The 23,881-nt window shown below is 38.4% G+C and overlaps 2 protein-coding genes across 10 annotated transcripts in view; one reads left to right on the top strand and one right to left on the bottom strand.

The window, feature by feature from the left end:
* cep89 (centrosomal protein 89) overlaps positions 1–23,881 on the top strand; it is a 416,738-nt gene that overhangs the window by 343,602 nt on the left and 49,255 nt on the right. The window contains exon 16 of the mRNA XM_051931539.1: positions 19,273–19,362. Coding sequence (XP_051787499.1) covers positions 19,273–19,362 — 90 coding nt within the window. The remainder of the gene's footprint in view (positions 1–19,272; positions 19,363–23,881) is intronic.
* LOC114657616 (uncharacterized) overlaps positions 1–23,881 on the bottom strand; it is a 708,025-nt gene that overhangs the window by 675,534 nt on the left and 8,610 nt on the right. The window lies entirely within an intron of this gene.

Below are 23,881 nucleotides of genomic sequence, written 5' to 3'. Positions count from 1 at the left end.
ACTAATGGTTAAATGTGTTTGATGATCAGAAACATTTTGTGTGACAAACATGCAAAAGAATAAGAAATCAGGAAGGGGGCAAATACTTTTTCACACCACTGTATATATATATATATATATATATAGCATGACTTCTGTTTTGTTCTCATTAAAATTTAGAAAATTTAGTGCCATCCAACTCCTTATGTCAGTAAGGCAATCAAGCAGGGACTGGACAGAACATGGACCTTGGCGCTTCAGTGGGAAATGCACTTCACAGTCATCTGCATAAAGATGAAAGGAAATACCGTGTTTCCGAAAAATAGCGCCGAGTGACAGCAGGTACAAGGAGAACAGATGAGGTCCCAGGATGGAGCCCTGTGGTACCCCCCAGGGGAGGGCAACAGAGGTGGAAGTAAAATCATCAATACTGACACAAAAACTTCTATCTGAAAGATAGGACCTAAACCATTGGAGAGCTGAACCTGTGATGCCCACCCACTGCTCCAGCCTAGAGATGAGGATCTCATGGTCTATCGTGTCAAATGCAGCTGTTAAATCCAAAAGCATAAGTAGTACACAGTCACCAGAGTCCACTGTCAAAAGAATATCATTAAAAACCCTTAACAGAGAGGACTCAGTGCTGTGGTGAGTTTTAAACCCAGACTGGAACACTTCCAGAATTGCATGTTTGTCCAGAAAGGACTTCAGTTGGGTATAGATGACTTTTTCCAAGAGTTTGGACAAAAAAGGTAGCTAGGAAATAGGCCTGAAGTTAGACATAACAGAATGGTCCAGACCCGTTTTTTTCAGCAGTGGTTGCACGACAGCATGTTTAAAATTTTTAGGCACCACACTAGAGGTTAAACTACTATTAATAATAGTAAGAATAGAAGGACCCAAGGTAGAAAAGACTTCCTTAAAAAGTCGAGGAGGAACAACATCAAGAGGGGAGCCAGATGGCTTCATACTGAAAACCAGCTGCTTTAGAAAGGACAAAGTGACAGGCTCAAAGTGGTCAAACACAGCCAAACAGGGTATTAAAATGGATGGATCATGAGAAGGTGGTGAAATGAGGGCCCTAGTGCTTACAACCTTCTTCAAGAAAAAGTAAAGAAATTTATCGTAAGTTTCCCTAGAGGTTTCCAGAAAGACAGGTTCATGAACATTAAGTGCAGAACTCAATGTGTTAAAAAGTACACGGAGGTTGTGAGAGTTAGACCCAATAACTTCAGAAAAAAATTTTGATCTTGCATCTTTCAAAACTTTCTGATAACACAACCAACTTTCTCTCAATATTTCAAAAGAAACCTGCAACCTGTCCTTTTTCCACCTCCGCTCAGCTCTCCTGCACTCCCGTCTATATTCACGGGTATTAGCATTTAACCACGGCTCGGAGCAGGGCTTTAGTTTCCTGTTTTTTAATGGTGCTACAAAGTCCAAAGCAGTTTGGCAAACAGAATTAAATTAAAGTGTTAGCTCCTCAGTATTGGAAGACACAGAGGGCTGTGAAGTCACTTTATAATTAAAAACATCAGAAAACTGAGCAGTAGTGGAAGAATTAAGAGCACGGCAGCGCCGAACAAGTGCTTACGGTTTAGTAAATTGACAGAGAGGAACAAAATCAAATAAAACGGGCATATGGTATGAAAATACTGCATCACCAATTTCCAGATTAAGAACAGATACACTGCGAGAAAAGACAAGATCCAGCATATGCCCACATTTCTGAGTGGGACCAGTTACAGACTGAATTAGACTAAAAGAATCCATCAAATCTAAAAAGTCCTTCACCAAAGGCTTCCCAGTACAACAGACATGAATATTAAAATCCCCAACAATTAAAACTTGGTCATATTTTGGCATAAATTCGGCCAAGAAGTCAGAAAAGTCACTTATAAAATCCTTATTATACTTTGGTGGATGATAAACCACCGCGCAAAGCAGCACAGGAGAACAACCCAACTCAAAAAGACTCAGTTCAAAGCTGGAGAAAGAAACAGCTAGAAACCGCTGTTTACAATCAAAGTTGGGTTTGAAGATAGTCGCTAAACCTCCACCACGACCTGAGGACCGCGGGGAATTAAAATACAAGCAGCCACACGGCAACAATTCAGAGAGGGCACTGGACTCACCGGGAGACAACCAGGTTTCAGTTATAGAGAGGAAATCCAATCCATTAGATCCGAAGAAATCCTTTAAGATAAAAGTTTTGTTCGTTACAGATCTAGCATTCACTAGACCCATCCTGATGGGAGCCGGGTCCGAAGCCGCAATAGCGAGTGGAGCGCGCGCCAGAGGCCGCAAATTCTGGAGATTCACTCCTCGCCAGCACAGGTGAAGTGGACAGGGGCGCGGGGGTGGCATCGCCTGATCCGAACCAAAAACAGGTACAAGCCAGGAGTCCGCAGGGTCCCGGGAGTGCCATGACGCAAAAAGGTAAGGGACCGATCTATGTTGAGCTGGAAAAACTTTGGAAGATCGAGCCAAACAGGCCTTTAACTTCACCAACCTCCCGCTGCGTTTACCTCGGTGTTTGTGACGCTTCCTCCAGCGAGGTAGACCTGGAGCAAGGTAGAGGAACGCCGGTATTCCAGATAGAAACTGGGGAGGAGGAGAATAATCTCGTCCTCCGTTTTCGGACTGAGCAAGTTTTACAGCAGACAAGCGAAAATCCAGAAGTGTTTGGCGATCATACATCAGTAGAGAGTTGACATTTTGCATGACACATACAAAAATAACAACATAAGCATAAGCAAAAACAGAGAGCAGTAGACAACATGCCACACACACTGGCGCCATCTATTTAGCATAAGATTTTATAACATCTTTCTATTATATAAAAAAATCTTGTGACAAGACGAGACTTTTTCAGAGAGACGAGACAAGACATTTTCAGAGAAATAATTTCATGTCCCATGAGACGAGACTTTGTGCCAAGAGGTCAACTGAAAACCTAACCGGTCCAAGCAGGGGTGGAAATAAAAGACAAACAGTAGAAGAAGAAAAGACAAACAGCAGAAGACAAAGTAGAACGTCGTTAATGAAAGTACTAAAATTCGAAAGTCTCAAAAAAATTATAGTAAAGATTACATTATTGCTAACAAATGTAAATTATTACTTGGGGAAATAACGGAACAGTGAAAAGAGATTGAATTTATGGTGAAATGACAGAAGTATTTAGATATTGTTAAATAATTGTCAATAGTTCTTACTTAAGATACATGCCAAAATAAATAAAGTAATATAGCAAAAGCATTGTGTAAAGTAGGTCTGAACTGGACTGAAAACTGTCACAGGACTGGGAGCTAAGAAAATGAACTTTTCTGAAGACAAAAGACTGAGAGCCCTTTGTTAAAAATCTAAATATGGCAATAAGTATTGACTTACCTAACAACATCAGTCTCATGATATTTAATTTGATGAAGCTCATACATGTAAAATACATTTAAAAGATAAAGCATATGGACAACATTAGTTATCATTCCCAACCACTCCATAAACAAGCCATTTTTAACAAAAATACACTTAGTGAAGGCAATATGTGAGGTAAATTAAAATAACGGTTTTACATTTTAACTCTTTTAGGGCTAAATTTTTTTTTTTGTTTCTTTTCTCCCAGGGCTGAATATTTTTCCAAAACCTAACTTTTTTTAAAAAAAGATCACAAAGCAATTGAAATCATCAAAAAATATTTACTTTTGACAAATGTTACTGTCTTGCATGTTGTATGAGCCTGCATACTCAATGATTTCACATACATATCACATACATTTTACACAGCAAAGTCCTGCAAAGTCTGATCTCGCTCAAAGCAGCCAATTTCAGTCATTGCCACATTGCACTGCTTACAATATGTGTTGCTTTGGTGCCTACTTTTCAATTGTCTGTTGCTGCACTTTCTCACATATATTGTTAGTGTGTACTGTAGAGAGACAAGTCACCCGTTTGCCATCATGCCATGCCGCTGCCACCAAGTTTTCTGCCCGCATGAAAACCGTATTGTCACCTCTTTTCATCTTCAGCCTGTCTGGCTTCATGTGTATCCTGTTCACCCTCACTGTGCCACAAGCTCCAATTCCTCTGCTCTGTAGCTCCATGAACAATTCTGGGCATGTATAAAAATTATCCAAATGTACACAACATGACCCAAATGTTCATAGCCCTGAAGCAGCTCCAGCACAACCTGACTTGTCAAGGGACAGTTCTCTCTTTGAAAGAAGTACTTTCCTGTATATGTAATTACTTTCAGGCAGAAACCAGTGTTTGCTTCTGCCAGTACAAAATCCTTTATGCCATACTTTGTGGGCAGGTCTGGCATATATTTGCAGAAAAAAAGGTGTCCCTTTTATTTTATCATAGATTCATGCACAGACAAATCACAGCCAGGCTGATAAAATTGTTTCTATGTTGGTTCCACAATGTCAAGCAGGGGCTGAACTTTATGCATGGCGTTATAGCCTGACTCACCCCATGGGATTTGCTTCTGTTTATTACAGAAGTGAATAAAACTTTGCAGCATCACGTACCTATCATCACGCTGCATAACCTGTCCAAAGCCACCAGGGGACAAAGCACGTTTGGACCAATGCTCCCTGAAGTTATATCACCAGTTCTGTCCCATCTCTATTTGTAATGCCACAGTGCGCCTCATCTCGTCTTTTGTTGTGGGTTTCCACTTTGAAAAACGAGAATGCGATGCAAGCGCAGCCCGCAATTCAACACATTTCTCTGCCTACCTGTTTGTCTCGTCTGACAGTAGCTGAAAAGCAGCATCAGGAGAGAGCAGCCTGAAGTAGTTCAGCAGCTGGTGATCTGTCGTGTCCAACAGCAAGCCATGCCGTCTTGTGAAGTCACGGATCAATGTCTGTGTATTCCTCCCATGTGAACCTTGCCGTAGATGCATTGGCTGCGCGAATTCGCTCAGCTGGCAGTGGATCAGCTGGCGTGGCATCAGCTGGTGTCCGATCAGCTGATGCCGGCTTCTCACTCTCTTGCTCGATTCCTGATCACTGTCAATAAAATCCAATTCTGAAAAATCAGAGTCCGACTCTGCGATAATGCGCAAAACATAGTCTGCCGAGTGTTTTCTTTTCTGCACTCGCTTCGCTCCCTTGTGACATGTCGATGCCATCTTGCCATTGTTTACATTTTGCAACTCACGCACACGCAAGGATTAGTTGCAGAGTCAATGAGTCTAGCATTCCTCCAAGCACAGAGGGAATGCCTGCGACATGACAGTGAGTTTTGTCACCATTAACAGCTGATTGTCACCCTCTATCCCTGGATGTCGACTTTTGTCGACATTCGCCCTCAACCCCTCCTGTCGACAAAAGTCAACATCCGCCCTAAAAGAGTTAATGTGCAAAAGTACAGTGATTGCACAGTGTTTCAGTGCCAACAAATAATTTTAGAAGTATCATTATTCTTTATCTGTTTCCAGCCTTCAACAGAGATACCAAATACCAGTACTAAACTTTGAGAGGAAAGGTCAAAATACATTCAATAACAGACCAATAGAACTGTGTGTTGCTTCCAGTGACACTTATGATAAGATCAACAAAAGTGGAGTCATAAGTGCACCTGACGATTTTTCAGAATTCACATGTGAAATGCAGTCATTGTGTATATTGAATATAAACAAGTGGTTCAAACACAAGCCTGTTGGGCACTTGTACTTAAGGTGGCACTTGTTAAAGATATCATTGAGCTTGAACTACCTGTTTGCTATTTGAAATAAAATTCTGACCTACTTGCTCTGTGATAATAAAACTTAAAATATCATGAAGTCCGAAGAACGTGTTCACCACTCTCAATTTGCCCCATAGGCGAAGTGGTAAAGCTTTTATCAAAACAGCTTCTGATTAAGATTTTAATCTAATGCTTTCAAAATTAGAACTGAACAAGTTATGAAAATGCTGTGGAAAAATACTAGCAAGTTCTTTTTTTAATGATATAGTCCAATACTACTTAAAGTGGAAAAATCTCTGCACAAGGAGAGGTATTGAGAACTGATCGCATATCTGAACAGTTCCTAAAGTTGTGCTCTAAATAGCTCCCTCTACATCAGAGGTTCTCAAACTTATTTTGTCTACCGCCCACTTTGAGAATCAATTATTTTCTAGCGCCCCCCAAAATTTTTAACTTTACCACATCTTAAAAATCACAAACGCATTCATTACTTTAATTATAGCATGCCATATGTGTCTTATCCTATTTCTGAGTTGAAACTTTTCAGACTTTCTAACTAACGGGAGCAATAAAAACGCAACTTTATAATATTTAAAAAGACTTTTATTCAAATTAACACAAACATTTCAATTAAAATTTTAAAACTTATCTAATGTGAAGGATGAATCTGATGATTTTTAACAAGTTTGTTAATATCAGGTTCGAATTTACTCAAAAACAGCCGTAAGTCACTGCGTTCGGTAACATGCAAACGATTCCTCTTTTTAGTTAGCAGCGTTGCCACAGCACTAAATCCACGTTCACACAAATATGATGATGGGAATCCTACCTAAAAATCGTTGAACAATCGACCACAATCCAGGGTACAATTGTGGGATTGGCTTTTGTAGCCAATATTCTTGGTAGCCATTTTTGAATTTGATTTTTATTTCCTCGTTCGTTGTCAGTTCTATAAGTTCTTCCTCAAGCTGGGATGATCCTGCTGTGTTGACATTTGAAAAAGGATCCAACACCCAGTCCGGTATTTCCAATTTTAAAATGTCCTGGAACCGTTCTTTGAAATCACTGTGGAGGTTCTCCAAATGTTGGCAGTAAACAAGCAAGTCGTCGTTGATGAAGGGTACTGCTGATAAATTAGGGAAATTGTGAAACTCACGTCTGCCGATGTTTTTCTTGTGTAAGAGCAGTTTGGCTACGAAAGCAGCAACGATATTTTTTGTTTTAATCAAGTTCAAGTCGTCACCTTGAAGTTGGAGATTGATATCATTAAACAATTTATACAGGTCTGTCAAGTACGCAATATCATTCTTTGATGTGATGAGGTTGTTGCGCAATTCTGTGCCTTTGTTTTCCAAGAACTCTATCACAGAGTCAAACAGATTATAAAATCGAGTCAGACAAGTACCTCTTGATAGCCAACGCACTTCTGTGTAAAACAGCAATCGGTTGAAATCTTCATCATTAACAACACAAAGCTGATTAAATAATCTGTCATTTAAAGAGCTCTTTCAGATTTTATTGACTGCTTTGATGACATGTTGCAGTGATTGAAACAGCCGTTCACTCAAATTTCTCGCAACCAAATGTTGTCGATGAATGACGCAATGAACAGCGAGCACATCTGAAATTTTATTTTTTAAGTACGCTATGAAGCCTTTGTGACGCCCTGTCATAGCCGGAGCGCCATCCGTAGCAGCTGATATAATATTCTTCAAGGGAATTTCTTTCTCATCACAAAACTTTTGCAGTGTATTAAATATGGTTTCTCCGGTTGTATCTGTCTCTAAATTTCTAGCAAATAATAGTTCTTGACATATTTTCTCATCTTTAATAAACCTCACGTATGACAACAATAGTGCTTCATTAGTTGGTAAAGTGGACTCATCCAACTGAATTGAGAATTGACTAGTCTTCAGATGATTGCACAATGAGTCTTCAATATTTTCAGCCATTTCATCAATTCGTCTTTGCACAGAACTATTGCTCAAAGGAATTTTTCGAATAATATCTGCCGCTGGTTTATGGAGCACAGTAGTTATTACTTTTTTTATTGCCGGTAAAATTAACTCTTCTCCAATAGTGTGTGGTTTGCCTGTTTGAGCAATTAACAAAGAGATATTGTACGAGGCTCGAAGTCCGTCATCGTCTTGCTTAGAAGCTGCTGAAAAAAGTTTTGATACAGTTGGCTGAGCTATGTACTTCTTTTCCAGGTCTTGAAAATAGGCCACATTTTTTTCTTTCTTATCTGGATGCATTTTATTCAAATGATCTTGTAGCCTAGAAGGCTTCATCGCTTCATTCGAAAATGTTTTTTGACAAAGAAGGCACATAGGCGAAGATGGATTTGTGGGATTTTCAACAAATCCGTATTTAATATATTCCGCACTGTATTGCCGTCTCTTCTTTTTTGCTTCCGACATGGTTTTGTCTTTACAAATACGTGAGTAAAGTATCGAGCTTAAAAAACTTTCTAACGATTGCGTGCGAAAACGCTAATGAAAATAAAAGAAGTATTACGCGCTCTTATATAAGATTAAAATACAGCACGCACCGACAGGAATAAGACAAACATGCACAAACTTGTTTACCTCATTCGACGGAATTCGTACTGAGCAAGTTAGAATGGTAACCCTCATTTTTATCAAAAATAAAAAATATAGAAAATAAAAAATATCCAATTAAAAAACATCGAAATTTTAGTATAAATAAAAAATTGGTTAAGGCTAGGGCTAAGATTATTTTTTTATTTATACGAAAATTTTGAAATTTTTTAATTCAATATTTTTTATTTTCTATATTTTTTATTTTCAATAAAAATGACCAGAATCAGTTAGAACAAGTATCGATGATCCGGCCGCTTGATACAGGATTGCACAAATCACGTTGTTTAATAAAAACTTGTTAAAACTTGATTGCTCATGGGCTACCTACGAAAGCCATGATAAATTATTTATATTTATACAATCAAACAGGACAGGAATAAGAACGAAATAATCGATGTAGTATAGTAGGTAGGTTTTGATTTTAGTTTAAATTTTAAAATATTAGAAAAAAAACACAAATCAGCCATCGCCCCCCCTAAACCGCTTCAACACCCCCCAACTTTCTCTGGTCCCTTTAACGCCCCCCTGTAGGCCTCCAGCGCCCACAAGGGGGCGTTATCGCCCACTTTGAGAAAGACTGCTCTACATGTTTCAAGTTGCCATTTAACTATTTTCTGTGGTATTGTACTCTATGAGTTCTCAAAAAAGTCAGTCTGTATTCTAGAACATTAGGACAGTTTAGATGAGAACAGGCCATGTGGTCCAATAGGCCAATTTATCATTTGGCCTGTCAACCCTATTCATCTGATTTCTCCAAAATAATATTAAGTTGAGTTTTGGAGGCCTCTAAAGTACTATTATCTATCATACTGCTTCGAAATTTATTCCATGTGTCTGTGGTTTTCTGTGTAAAGACAAACTTTTAAGCTTTACTGCAAAATTTACTTACGTCTCGGTTTCTTTTAGAATAAATTATTTTAAAGTAACAACTGGGATGGACTATACAAATTCGTTTTTTAGATTTTGAAGGAAAGCAGTCTGAACTATCGTAGGCCAAGAACTCTCACTTTTGCTTCATTGAAATGTTTTGAACATTTAGCAAAAAGCATCAAAATGTAAGTGTAAATGTAGAGCGCATGTCATTTATTGTTTGTTTTAATTTTTTCTACTGTTTTTGGTCCCTATGTCAGAGTTCTGTTTCTGGAATTTTGTTAGTATTCGGTACTAACCAGTATTACAAATTTATTTGGTAAACTGAGCAATATGGCTGTAAGCATTGTAGACATCTGCATAAATATCTAGTAAATTATATTGTTAATAATCTAAATTGTAATATTAAAATATCTTTTCAAATTGCAGCCAGCACTTATTTCTCAACCCAGTAAACCCAGACTGTTTAAAGTGGAAATACAAATCATGCTGCTGTTCCATCACATAGTCTGAACTAGTCTGTCACCACTTTCAGCTCCATTACCTGGGTTAATTGCCTGGCTGTTCAAAATTGAAAGAAATTCCATAGATTATTAGACAAATAGGAAAAATTATTTGAGCAGATGTGGTTGACTTGTGATAGAAGCTAATGTAAAAAGTCCTGAATTTCACTAAATCAGAGAGTATATTCACTTTGAAGACCAATGCAAACCACTCCAAGGATTACCTCCTCCTCAGTGTCATATTTTCTTTTACATTAAAAATATCAAAGGTAGCATTGCATTAGGAGTGTAATGTCTTCACGAGTATGGTGAGTACTAACATAGTTTTTAAATGAAAATGTTGTTTGCGAATGTTGTGAAATTGTAGCCTTTTGTCTTTATGTGCTTTTATTCTTGTTTTTGTATATGTAACTAAGGAAAGAAATGTCATGGTTGATCCTTTAAGACACCTCCCATGCCTATTAGTGCCTAGTCTCACTGAGCCAGACATATGCTGCAATATCATATGTCTAGGGACAACCTTGAGTGAATTTTGCTTAAAATGTGGTAGTAATAAGTAGACCTGGAACACACATGAAATGCATGTGTTCCAAATAACGATATATTATTTACCCTATACAGCTCCACATACCTCACTCCCAGATAATCAAGGCTTGAGCTGAGAGAGCTTTTTGCCCTTCCTGCAGTGGTGGGGGGGTTGGCTGGTGTTGGCTTAGCAGGCTGCTTGTGCTTATTGACACATTTACAGCACAAAAGACATTGACAGAGAGATGCGAACCGATTTAAGCTGGGCCAGGTTTACGATTTTTTTCGTTAAGTGTAGGAGGACAAGAAATGCAAGAAATGTTGAACACATGCCTAAAAGACAAACTTTTTTCATGTTTTATTACTAACGACAAAATTTTGACATGAAGTGTATAATGTGTGAAGACAGAAGTCCAAATATCAAATAAGCACTTTTACAAAAGGTACAAATATAACAGAACAAGTGTGCTTTTATTCAAGACTATAACCGAAGAAAAAGAAATTGGTTTAGTGTATTTTGTTGTCATGGTAGTACAGCGGTAAGAACTGCTGACTCATATTCAAGAGGTTGTGGGTTCAAGCCTTCCCGCATCCCAAAATAAACATTTTGAGTTTTGAGTCTTGATTTATTTACATATCTTCCTACAGCATAAACTCACAAGTAAACTGCAGAACTTCCTCTGTTTGATCGACACAGGCATGCTCACAAAGTACATGTGTACTGAAGTGACTTTAGCTGAAGGTGGAATCTCCTGTCGCACCCTCCGCAACTATGTTTGATCATATTCAGGAAAAGATCCCAGTCACCCCACAGGAGAAAGACTTTCCGAGACTGTGGTCATAAAGCTTATGAAACCGTTTCTGTACAAAGGCAGAACCATAACAACAGTTGCATGGAGCTTCCACCTGCAGCTAAAGTCACTTCAGTACACATGTACTGTGTCAGCATGCCCATGTCGATCAAACAGAGGAAGCCCTGCAGTTTACTTGTGACTTTATGCTGTAGGAAGATACATTAATAAATCAAGGTAAATAACATTTGATGTGGCTTTTATATAAGTAACATATAAATGTTTTTTATATAAAGACCATCACAAAACATCATCACAAAGTGGACTTTGCACAATACCTTGGCAAGCTCTGTAAGCCGTGCTATTTTATTGAAGGACAGGTGTGGGGCACACTGACTGGCAGAATGATGCCGGACCTCTTGTTGCATCCAAACGGTGCCATCTTTCGCCTTACTCCTGCTGCAGCTGCGTTGTTCTCATATGTGAGTGGACGTTTCTTGTGGGGAGGTCTTCTGTTCTCTTTCTCCGATATAGAACACTCATCCTCATCTGAGTTCACCTCTGTTATAGCACATCTGTATTTGAAAAATCGGGGCAAGCGTGAATGCAACTGAGAAAATAAAACTGAATAAAAAAAAACCCGCTAAGCTTTACAAGTACCATAGATTTACACCGGCTGTTATTGACACACATTCTTCCGGCCTCATAAACTGCTGTCTGTTGGACAGGTTGTCCATAATCCAGGAGACTGCAGAAGTTAAACTGGAAAAGTCAAAGTGTAGCGGATGCCACATGTGCTGTTGTCCCATTGGCAGTTTGCAGCTCCTCAGCACTAAAATTACCAGAGTCTAAAAAAAAAAACTCATAGATCCAGCCCACCTTAAAACCGTTCTCAGCTCTCTTTTGTCTTCTAAATTTGCCGATTAACACGAGCAGCAAGCAGCCGGCTATTCCATCCCCCACCACTGCAGAACATTCACTAAGTTTTCCCAGCTCATGCCTTGTTTGATTATCTGGGAGAAGTGCTGGAGTTTTAGAGTGGAAATAATAGTTTGCTATTTGGAACACACGCATTTTATGTGTGTTCCGTTTCTACAGTAATCTGTGTAAACACATTTTTAAAACAGAAACTTTTTCATATTTTAGTAGTAAATGACAAAATGTAGGCATAAACTATATAATGTATGAAGCCTGATGTCCAAGGATCAAGTAAACACTTTCACAAAAGGTTCAAGGATGATACAACAGCTTCTGTGGCATAGCGGTAAGATTTGCTGACTTGTAATGAAGAGTCCCTGGTTCAATCCCCACTCACTCCTATACTGTATTTGCCATTTTCAGTAGTGAGCTGCTCCATTTGTTAATATTATGCAGTACACACATACATTTGGTTTGCGTCTGTAACAGACGGTGTGCATTTATAGGACTTGTAAAAGTTACCATTTTTTGTACTTTTATTCTCTCTAAATCACGATCACGATACATACTACTCCCCCCCCCCCCCCCCCCCAGATTCAAATGTTAACTGTTCACACACACGCAAGGATAGTCTTTCCTACATTTACAACGTGTGTACCTGTTACAATGTACATGCTTCTCACTATGCTGTGGTTCCAATTACACATCTGAAAGAAAGAGACAATATATGTGAAAACATCATCGCACTAACGCAATATTAGTTGAAAACGAACAGTGTCAGATTGGGTGTGGATTTATGCTGGCGCTATTACTGAAAGAAAAAAAAGATGAACATGTGTGTTGATCCTGCAGCACTGAATAAGCTGTATGTATCGTGATCGTGATTTAGAGAGAATAAAAGTAAAAAAAATGGTAACTTTTACAAGTCCTATAAATGCACACCGTGTGTTACAGATGCAAACCAAATGTATGTGTGTACTGCATAATACATGCCTGGCCAAAAACAAAGTCACCACCTGGATTTAACTAAGCAAATAGGTACGAGCCTCCTATCGGATAATTACTGCATGGGCAATTATCTTTCAGCTGGAAACAAGTTATTTAACCCCAACTGGTGCAATGAGTTGCTTCTCATTTCTTAAACAACCATGTCGAAAGACACATCTCGTGGTCGTGGAAAAGATGTTCGTCTGTTTGAGATGGGTCAAATGATTGGCATGAATCAAGCAGAGAAAACATCTAAGGAGATTGTAGAAACTACTAAAATTGGGTTAAGAACTGTCCAACGCATTATTAAAAACTGGAAGGATAGTGGGGACCCATCGTCTTCGAGGAAGAAATGTGGCCGGAAAAAAATCCTGAATGATCGTGATCGGCGATCACTTAAACGTTTGGTGAAATCAAATCGAAGAAAAACAACAGTAGAACTCAGGTCTATGTTTAATAGTGAAAGTAAGAGCATTTCCACACACACAATGCGAAGGGAACTCAAGGGATTGGGACTGAACAGCTGTGTAGCTATAAGAAAACCACTAATCAGTGAGGCAAACCGGGAAAAAAAGGCTTCAATTTGCTAGGGAGCATAAAGATTGGACTCTGGAGCAATGCAAGAAGGTCATGTGGTCTGATGAGTCCAGATTTACCCTGTTCCAGAGTGATGGGCGCATCAGGGTAAGAAGAGAGGCGGTCAGACTCTACCATCATCAATGCAAGATCTTAGTGAAAAATTAATGCAACACTGGATGGAACTAAATCTTGTGACATTGCCGAAGCTTATGGAAACAATGCCACAGCGAATTTGTGCCGTAATCAAAGCTAAAGGCGGTCCAACGAAATATTAGAGTGTGTGACCTTTTTTTTTGGTGGCGACTTTTTTTTTGGCCAGGCAGTGTATTAACAAAAGGAGCAGCTCACAACTGAAAATGGCAAATATAGGAGTGAGTGGGGATCGAACCCGGGACTCTTGATTACAAGTCAGCAAATCTTACCGCTACACTACGGAAGCTGTTGTATCATCCTTGAATCTTTTCTGAAAGTGTTTACTTGATCCTTGGACATCAGGCTTCATACATTATATAGTTTATGCCTACATTTTGTCATTTACTACTAAAATATGAAAAAGTTTCTGTTTTAAAAATGTGTTTACACAGATTACTGTAGAAACGGAACACACATGAAATGTGTGTGTTCCAAATAGAGATCTATTATTTCCACTCTAAAACTCCAGCACTTCTCCCAGATAATCAAACAAGGCATGAGCTGGGAAAACTTAGTGAACGTTCTGCAGCGGTGGGGGATGGAATAGCCAGCTGCTTGCTGCTCATGTTAATCGGCACATTTAGAAGACAAAAGAGAGCTGAGAACGGTTTTAAGGTGGGCCAGATCTACGAGTTTTTTCGTAGACTCTGGTAATTCTAGTGTTAGGGAGCACTTCAAGAAAAGTAGTTACTGAAAATACAACTTTAAAAGGGGGGTCACAACACGGACAGGTTGGTGCTGAAGACTTTAAACCGGAAAAGAAGGGGAGAGAGAGATATTGTGCAGTGGAGCAAGGGGAAGCAACGAAGTGGTGCCAAGAATACACCTGCTGGAAGAAGTTTTTTTTTTTCTTCTCACTTGGCGACACAAGGGAGATGCATCTCTGAAGACAAAGTTTTTTTTGGTTTCGCTGGCAATTCTTTGGTCTGGTAGGACAGAACTTTTTTGTTATTGGCTCAGCGGCCGGTGTATTCCGTGAGGCTTCCACTTTACATTTTGCTCAAGAACAGTAAAGACAGTAAACCAATTTGGGAAACTGGTTTCTCTTAAATGAGAAGATCTCGCCCCCTAATCTGTGAAAGGTTGTATGGATTCTGTGTTAAGTAATTGTTTGTTTTTTGTCTTCATGTAAATATACCTGTATATGTATATATTTTTCCCTCTTCTTCATTGTGGCAATGCTTATTGTCTGATGCTGAGCTGGGGCATTTGGCGAGGGGTCAAATAAAAGAACAAGCGTTGGTCATGTTACCCCGAAAGATTTTCAATAACAAAGTGCTTTTCCCTAGCGTTTTTCTGATTGTGCAGCAACCCTGGGTTTGGTTGTTCTCCCAGGGTGGTGGTACAAAAGTACATGATACCTACTGTGTTGTCTGCTGTGGCCAAGTGGGAGTAGGCTCTGTGGAGCATTGAGATGTAGAGGATCCAGATGGTCTGAAACCAGAGGTCATGGCTGTTTTAGAAACAGCCTCTCAAAGGTCTTCATGATGTGTGAAGTAGGAGATCACTGGAATGCCCTTTCTTTGGCACTGGGACCTTGCAGGATATGCAGTATATTTTCCACAGCTGGATAACATTCTGCAAATTCAGGGAAAGGGAGAACAGGTGCTGCAGGACATCACTGAGCTGACTGGCTTGAGGATTACTTGTATTTTGTTCCGTGTGTTACATTGTAACACCCCTTTTTCTTGACACCCACTACACGCCCAACCTACCTGGAAAGGGGTCTCTCTTTGAACTGCCTTTCCCAAGGTTTCTTCAATTTTTTTTCCCTACAAGGGTTTTTTTGGGAGTTTTTCCTTTTCTTCTCTGAGAGTCAAGGCTGGGGGGCTATCAAAATGTAGGGCATGTTAAAGCCCATTGCTGTACTTCTTGTGTGATTTTGGCCTATATAAAATAAATTGTATTGTATTGAAATGGCATGTGTTTTCGGCACCCTGGGGCTGATTCCATCTGGCCCTGAAGCCTTGTTTGTGCAGAGTTTTCCCAGCTGTCTCCTCACTTGATTAGCAGAGACATACAATCCAGGGAGTAGAGAGTGGCTAGAGACCAAAGGTGTGATGTCATTGTATGTTGTGCAGGGTGGAAATGGCAGTTGGTACTCTGGAACCTTCTCAGCTAGCCATTTTGGGGGAGGGCTAGGCTGACAAGAATAAGTCAAAAATGTTAAAGACCTGGTTCAGTTCATTAGCTCTGTTCTTGTTCCCTTCCTTTGCATGTTTAACAGCTTACTGGTACCCAGTGATAGTCCTCACTTCCACACTTCCTTATTGTTGGTATGTTGTAACTTATGCTCAAGTTTGTCTCTGTAGTGGGCTATTCCCTCATGGACCTGCTTCTTCAGTTGTGACTGCATCTGCTTGATCTTATCCTTATCTTCAGATCTCGCGGCTGTCTTCATCATATTTAGCATGGCCTTCAGTTCTTTTCTGATCCATGGCTTAATGTTGGGAAAACAGCTTTGTGGGGGACCGTGTTATCCACAAAAACCTTGATATAGTCTGTGATATGATGGCTGAGACCCTCAAGTTCCCGGTAGTGTGACTCACAAAGCATATCCCAGTCAATGTTCTCAAATGTTTCTTTCAGAACCTCCCCATCCTCCATTGTCCTTTTCTGCACAGTTCTGGTGGTGTCTGGCAATGCGTTTATATGCAGGTAGGAGCTGTACCAAATTGGTGTGATCAGCTTAAAGGTGGCCAACCACTAGATTTATACACCTCTTTAACATTAGCATATATAATAAGTCCAGGGTCTTGTTTTCTCTTGTTGTGCAGTCCACAAACAGGTAAATATTGGTGAGGGTGGAAGAAAGTGAAACTTTGTTAAACTTCCCAGAAATTGAGATGAAAGAACTGGTTAGTAGAGAGTTTGCTTTTTATATAGTAGACTGTGTCTGTTGCAATTGCCATGTCTGCTGAGAGGAGGATGTAAACTGCCAGCACAATGGAATGTGAAAACTCTCTCAGCATTATAATAAGGTCATAAGCCCACCTTGAGCAGCTCAACATTAGGGTTACATACCTGTGCTTTAATTGTAATATGTCTGGGGTTGCCCCATTTCTCATTCACAAAAACATGTCCGCCTCCTTTTGTCTTGCCACTTTCCTTCCTACATCTTTCCACCCACACAATTTTAAATCTATCCAGTGCAACCATGGAAGCCAGAGTTTTAGGTCTAAGCCACGTCTCAGTGAAGCACATGAGACTGCTGAGTTTGTATTCCCTTTGGCTCCTTTTCAGCATTGAGAGCTCATCCATTTTATTCACTAGCGATTTTACATTTTCCATGATGATCAAAGAGAAATAAGGCCTGTGCATTCTTCATTTACTGTACAGTTGGGTACCTACTCTTTTTCCCCAACATTTACACTACGGCTCTGCTAGCAGCACGGCAATTAGATCCAGTGCTGTAATAGAAAAAGTGTGCTGGCCTCACATGTGAGTGAGAGTCCTTCCTCACATTTTCAGTTGTCCATACTATCCTTAAAAAAAAAAAAAAAAAAGTACTAAGCAAAAACAAACATGGACATGCCGTTGTAGGTGGCCGCTTGTGGTAGTGCCATGAGTTCAGCATATTATTTGCAATTAACACATTAGTGATGGTTGGGCTCACTCTCCACTTTATATAGCTTGAATAAAAGTTGTTTGGGGGTGAGGTCCATAGGTTTGAGGGAAAGGCTGCAAGCAGTTTGCTGTGGCCTAATTTGCTTTAGTACTTCTCACAAATTGATGAGCCCGATTGACTCTAAATCTTTGCATACAAGGTGGCCATTGATTTAGATGGACAAATTGGATCAAATAAATATGATATGTAATCTCTTTCACATTGTTTACCAAGTCCATGTTTGTCAAAGGGCTTATAGAATATCATCTTTGAACAGGAGAGTAATCAAGTTATAGGTTGACTGTGTGTTGACTAAAGGAGTGATTGAGCCATCCTCCTCAGTTTGGGCTAGTTCTGTGGTATTCATGCCTATCATTGTTTACTAGGAGTTGTCTACAGACTCATCATATTGCCTACCCTGTGCTGCTCATTTATTATATTCTTGAGTTGTTGTGTGGGGCAACAAAGTTTAGATCCCTGGATGAAGATGAATGAAAATTAATCTTCCAGGTAGTGGATCAAGGAGAAAGGGTTTACAGTTCTCAAATAAAGGAAGTAGCAGAGACTCATCTCTTAAAAGAAAAAAAAATGGTTGAGAAAAGCTCTTCAGTCAGTAAAGTCAGTTTATAAGGAAAGAGACTAAGAAGGCAGTCAAAGAAGAAACTAGTTAAGCCTCTCTATTATAAAAGAAAATCTTGAGACGAGACAACACTATTGCCAAGAGATTTTTTCAAGTTGGAAGAGGGGGTCCCGCCCTCCTCTCAACTATTTTCGGTTAATGGCCCACAGTCCTCTCACCTCTCATTCTTGTGAATGCTTTTGTCAGACACAGTTCCTGCACTCTCAGCTCTTATAAATGTTATGTTTTCCTCACTTTAGGTTCCCAATAAAAGAACTTATTATATCCAAATCTTATTGAAGAATTTCATCCAAAAGGGTTATCAACAGAAGAAATGAGTATACGGGCAATCCTAGCACAGAGAAACGATGAAGTCAAACAAATTAACGCGAAAATTGTCGATTGGTTACATGGCAGATTAGTTAAATGCGTATCAATAGACTATGCTGAAACATTTGGTGGTAATGGTGTGGAAAATGAAAACATCAACTTGCAATATCCTGAAGAATATCTACATCCATTAACAGTGTCTGGTCTTCCACCGGCCGAATTACTGTTGAAAGAAGGATGCATCGTAATCACAATTGGTTGAACAATTCTAACATGTAAAATTTTAAAAGGCGACAAGAAAGGTAATGTAGTATATCTTCCGCAGATAACATTAGACACCAAAGGAGATCTTGATATGCCATTCGTATTAAAATGTTTACAGTTTCCTGTTAGAATAGCTTTTGCTATGACAATTAACAAATCACAGGGACAAACATTCAAAAAAGTCGGTTTATTTATTAGAGAGAAAGAAATGATATTCACTAACGGGCAGTCATACGTTGCATTATCACAATGTAAGTCCAAACACGGAATCAAAATTCAGTGCGATATTGATGAAAAGTTAATTGCAAATATTCTTTTTACTGAAGTTTTACAGTAACAGTGTAAGCTTAAAAAGTATTTGTTTGTTAATTTCAAAGCCAAACAGAACGAAAACGTATAATGAAACGAATACCTCTTACGCAACATGAAACAATTTTCTTTCAATTTACTATTTTTTACTATGGTTAATTACTCACTGTAATGTAAAATAGTTCTATTATGCATATGTAACAATTCCCAAAATAACAATCTGTTCAAATTGTACATCTGCTTCCCCATTCACAAGTGGCAGAGCCACGAAGTGGCTAGTGGGTAGCGCCTGCCTGGAGGTTGGCAAACGATGTGAGCAGTTGGCACAGCCCCCTAGTAATATAAAATAAACAGTCATGGACAGAAAGAACTGGAAAAAATGTATTTGTAAGGAGAAAAAAATAATTAAAACCTTTCTTTACAAAAAAGCTTGCTTTTTATCATTTGTACTTCTCAGCTTTGTAAATCATGTTATGTGACATATATATGCTTTCATGTTCCATAGGCCCTAGCCATGGAAAATGACAAACATGGGACATTAAATAAAATTATTGAAGATACTATCCGTCTCAGCAAACTGGAAGAGAGAGTCAAGGTGAGTTATCTACACCAAAAAATTATGTTAGTCTTACATTGTTATTATTTTGAATATTATTTAGAGTAATGTACCATTAGATATTATATAGTTACATTACAGCCATTTTAAAGTTTAATTTACCCTTCATTTGTATTTGGGTATTTGTAAGGTTAGATTTTGGATTTTTCATTTTTGTTTAAGTGACTCACAAAGCATATTCCAGTCAATGTGCTTAAAGGCATCCTTCAGAGTCTCCTCAGCCTTTCTTTGTCCATTTCTGCACGCTTCTGTTGGAGTCTGGCAATATGTTTATATGCAGGTAGGAGCTGTATCAGATTATCGTCTGATTGGCTTAAAGGTGGCAAACCAACAGATTTCTATGCATCTTTAACAATAGCATATAATATATCCTGGATCTTGTTTTCTCTTGTTGTACAGAATTTGTACAAATGTTTTTCATGTTTTTCTTGGGTGGAAGTTTAGAAATATAATTTGTACCTGTTATTTACATTTAATGTGGCTTTATCATAGCCCTAGTTATCCCTCCACATTAACAATTACTGTTTATTTCTTTACTGAATCTTTGGAAAACATGCAACAGAGTGGGAAAAACAGACTTCATGTTTTTTTTTATGTGTCCTTTTTCATTTATCTGGTTTTTACTGCTTTCACATGTAGAATATATATGATCAATGCCCTGTTTATAGTAGACGCTTAATATTAAACAGTTTTGTTTTTTTTTTATACAGAGCAAGAAATTTATTTTAAGTAGTGTTTCAGAATATTGTTTTTTTATCATACCAGCTTGGACTGAACCTATGGTTGTCATATAGCTGACATTTGGAACAAAAAATGCATCTAATGACATTTCTCATCTAATATATTTCTGATTCCTTAATCCATAGTGTAGTCTTTTTCAAATATATGATTCTCCCTGTCACTCTCTGTCTCACCTTAATATTTCTAATATGAGTTATGAGTAGTGTGAATTCTGCCTGAAGTGTGCTCATTTGTCTGAGAGATGCCATCTACTTCATCACCTAGATTTCAGAGTCATTAAACTTGTGGACGAAGTAGCTACTTCGCATTACAAAGTTGTCTAGGTTTAATGTATGGGGAATGTTGTGTATCCCTAAAATGAAATAAGAGAAGACTCTAATCCTGAATAGTTCAGACAGGTTTGTCACAGACGGACATAAGCACAAGTAAGAGGTGTACAGTGATCCCCTGCTATATCGCAGTTCAGCTATCGTGTCACCGCTGTATCGCAGAGAAATTCAATAAGTACATCCTACCTGTAGTTTACTTTGTAGCCAATTCATAACAAAGCATACTGTTTTCAGCAGTCACTACGGTAGACAAATACTTTTGCGTTACAGTACCCAGATGATTTCTTACAAGGCCCATTATTTTTCTCTTTTTTATTGATCACTCCTGTTTTTACCTGCATTATTATCAGTATGCTGCTGCTGGAGTATGTGAATTTCCCCTTGGGATTAATAAAGTATCTATCTATCTATCTATCTATCTATCTATCTATCTATCTATCTATCTATCTATCTATCTATCTATCTATCTATCTATCTATCTATCTATCTATCTATCTATCTATTGGCTGAAAGAGGAGACTCAACCAATCAGAGTGGGATTTTCATTCTCTTGGGCTCTGATTGGCTGCTACTAACGTGGTGTAATCTCGCAAGAACAGCGAGCGTGGGTCCCAACGTATCTCAGTTCTCTGCATATCTCGTACCTTTCTTGTGGTCCAATTGTTGTGAGCAAACTGTTTGTGAACTTTTCTTTTTGCTTTAATCCCTACAATGACTCCGAAGCGTCCTGCATCTTCTAAGCCTTCTGGTTGTAGTGAGCCTAAGCACCAGAGGAAGACCTTGACCATTCAGGAGAAGGTAAAACTCGTGGATATGCTTCGGGAAGGAAAGTGTTATGCAGATGTCACTCGCCATTACAAGTTTACATGTGTTTAAAGTGAGTGGGAGGGGTATTTTAAGGCTTAAACTATAAAAAAAATGTTTATTTATATGGTCTTTCTATATTGCGGATTTTCACCTATCGCTGATGGGTCTGGAACATAACTTCTGTGATAGGTGGGGGATCACTGTACACTGTCCAGAGACATTATCCCTACAGTTAGAGTTGTCCAACAATTTTTAGTACCTTGTGTAGCAGGATAGTAAGTAAAGTTCATGAAAGTTAAGGGACAGTAATATTAATAAAAATATAAAATATCATTTTGAAATTACCTACCTTTACAAAACATGTCAAATAATTAATACACTAAAAAATATTGGTCGCCTTTCAAGTCAAACTTCTAAAATAAAACAATTAACAAAAGAGAAAAATATGTGACTGGTTCAAATGGGGGATCAGCCATGTTTGTATTTAACTAAAACATATCTAGGGTGACAGTCTTATAGACTAGGGCTGTCAGATCAAATGTCTCTATTCAAATATAATTCAAATTTATTTAAAATAGGTATTGGCAAAAGTTGACATTTGATCATTTTGAATGGTTGTTCATTATGTTCATTAGCCAATCTTACAGCCAGATCCTTTCACAAAGTAGGATTTTTTTCTTTCCCTGTCGCACTACTCTACACTGTGATCAACAAGTGTACTCTGAGCATTTTTTCTAAACATTTCTCAGATGCACAAAAAATTGTCATTCTAAATCTGATCCTGTTTGGTTGTACTCATAAACCTGAGATTGATGACATTTGTTTAAAGCTAAAACCTTCTCATTAAAACAATATAAAAACAACATAATTCTGACTTTCCATGTATTACAGTGCTTTAAAGACCCCACTTTAAAGTACCTCATATCCCACAATTAGTCTGTATCATACATGGCTGCAGGTCTTTACGCTAAATTCTTAAAACAATGATGTGCAATTAAAATTATTCAGCCCACCCTTTTTAAAATACTACTGTATATGTAAAAAAGATAAAAAAATTCAGACCTGAGCATCAGTAGGCTTTGTGCCAGAGGAACCAAATTACCCAAACTATGCTATAACATTTCAGTAATTATTGCTGATGCTGATCTTTCTGATCATAAACTAGGTCATTATGATAGCAATTGATGAGAAAAATGTATAATTATATTATACTTCATAATTCTATTATATAGTATTTGAGGGTTCCTCTAGAGTTCCTCGTTCTCTTGCAAGATTTGGCTCATAAACAAATCAGCACATTGTCATCTCATAACAGGCTTATTTTTTGAGTTTATTTTTCCATCCAGCTGTTTCAGCTCTAGACCATCCTCAAGAAACTCTGACAGACACACACCCATCATCGAGATATCAATGTTTTCAGTATCAGGGAACTCTAAAATGTTGAGATCTTTTGAAAACCAGAGATTGAAATTTTTGACGAATGTAAAACTTTCACTCCTACCCTGTAGACAATAGGTTATGGTGGAAGAGGGGTACAAATTGATACTGAGACAGTCCCAGTTTTCCATTTTTGTCCACTGGTGCTGTTTGGCTTTTACTCTGAATGCTATGATATAAATGGTTCCTTGCTCTTGCCCATTGGACACCTTCAAAATGAAACAAGTCCGCCTTTGACCTGCCTGCCTCATGCTTGCTTTTTTACTTCACTTGCTATTGCCACAATCAAACCAATATTCTTTCTGACCTTAAGGCACTCAGCATGATTGGCACAAAAGCACTGTTACTTATCCCAATGTACTCAATGTCTAAGTAGGATACACTGGGATAAGCATTTAAGTGTGAAGACAGTCGAGGAGCAGTGAAACAGGTTTAAAAATGTTTTACATGTAATGCAGGACAAATACATACCTAAATTTGGAATTAATAGGAAACATAAGAAAAACTCCAAAGTGGATTAATAAAGATTTAAAAAAGAAGTTACAAAGAAAAAAACTGCTTTATAAGGCATATAAGACTAATGACTGCAAAGTAAATCGTAGAGCGTATAAGAACATGAGGGCAATCATTAAGAACGATATCAGGCAGGCTAAAAGACAGTTGGAGAGGAATTTAGCAGATAAGGCGAAAGACGACCCTAAGAGATTATTTCAGTATTTTAGTAGTAAAAGAACAGTCAAGGAGGAGGTCAAGTGCATCAGAAATAGCAAAGGGGAATTAAAAGATACAGACAGTGAAATAGCAGATACCCTAAACTTACATTTTTCTGAGGTGTTTACAAGTGAGCAAGTGGATAACCTCCCAGAGGTAAACGGGACAACTAAGGAGGTACTGAGGGATTTGGAAATTGTAGAGGGAGAAGTGCTGCTCAGATTAAATAAGATGAAATCAAACAAATCACCAGGACCAGATAATATTTACCCTTGAGTTCTTAAGGAGGCTAGCGAGTACATATATAAACCCTTGACACATATTTTTAGGAAGTCACTGCGCACTGGAGAGATTCCGAAAAACTGGAAAATGGCAAATATCATCCCATTATATAAAAAGGGTGATAGGGCAGATCCAAGCAACTATTGGCCAGTTAGCTTAACATGCATCACAGGAAAATTACTTGGAAGGAA

This window comes from Erpetoichthys calabaricus, chromosome 9, assembly GCF_900747795.2.
Source record: "Erpetoichthys calabaricus chromosome 9, fErpCal1.3, whole genome shotgun sequence".
In the NCBI taxonomy this organism is placed as follows: domain Eukaryota; kingdom Metazoa; phylum Chordata; class Cladistia; order Polypteriformes; family Polypteridae; genus Erpetoichthys; species Erpetoichthys calabaricus.
This window is presented reverse-complemented; position numbering and strand designations above follow the sequence as displayed.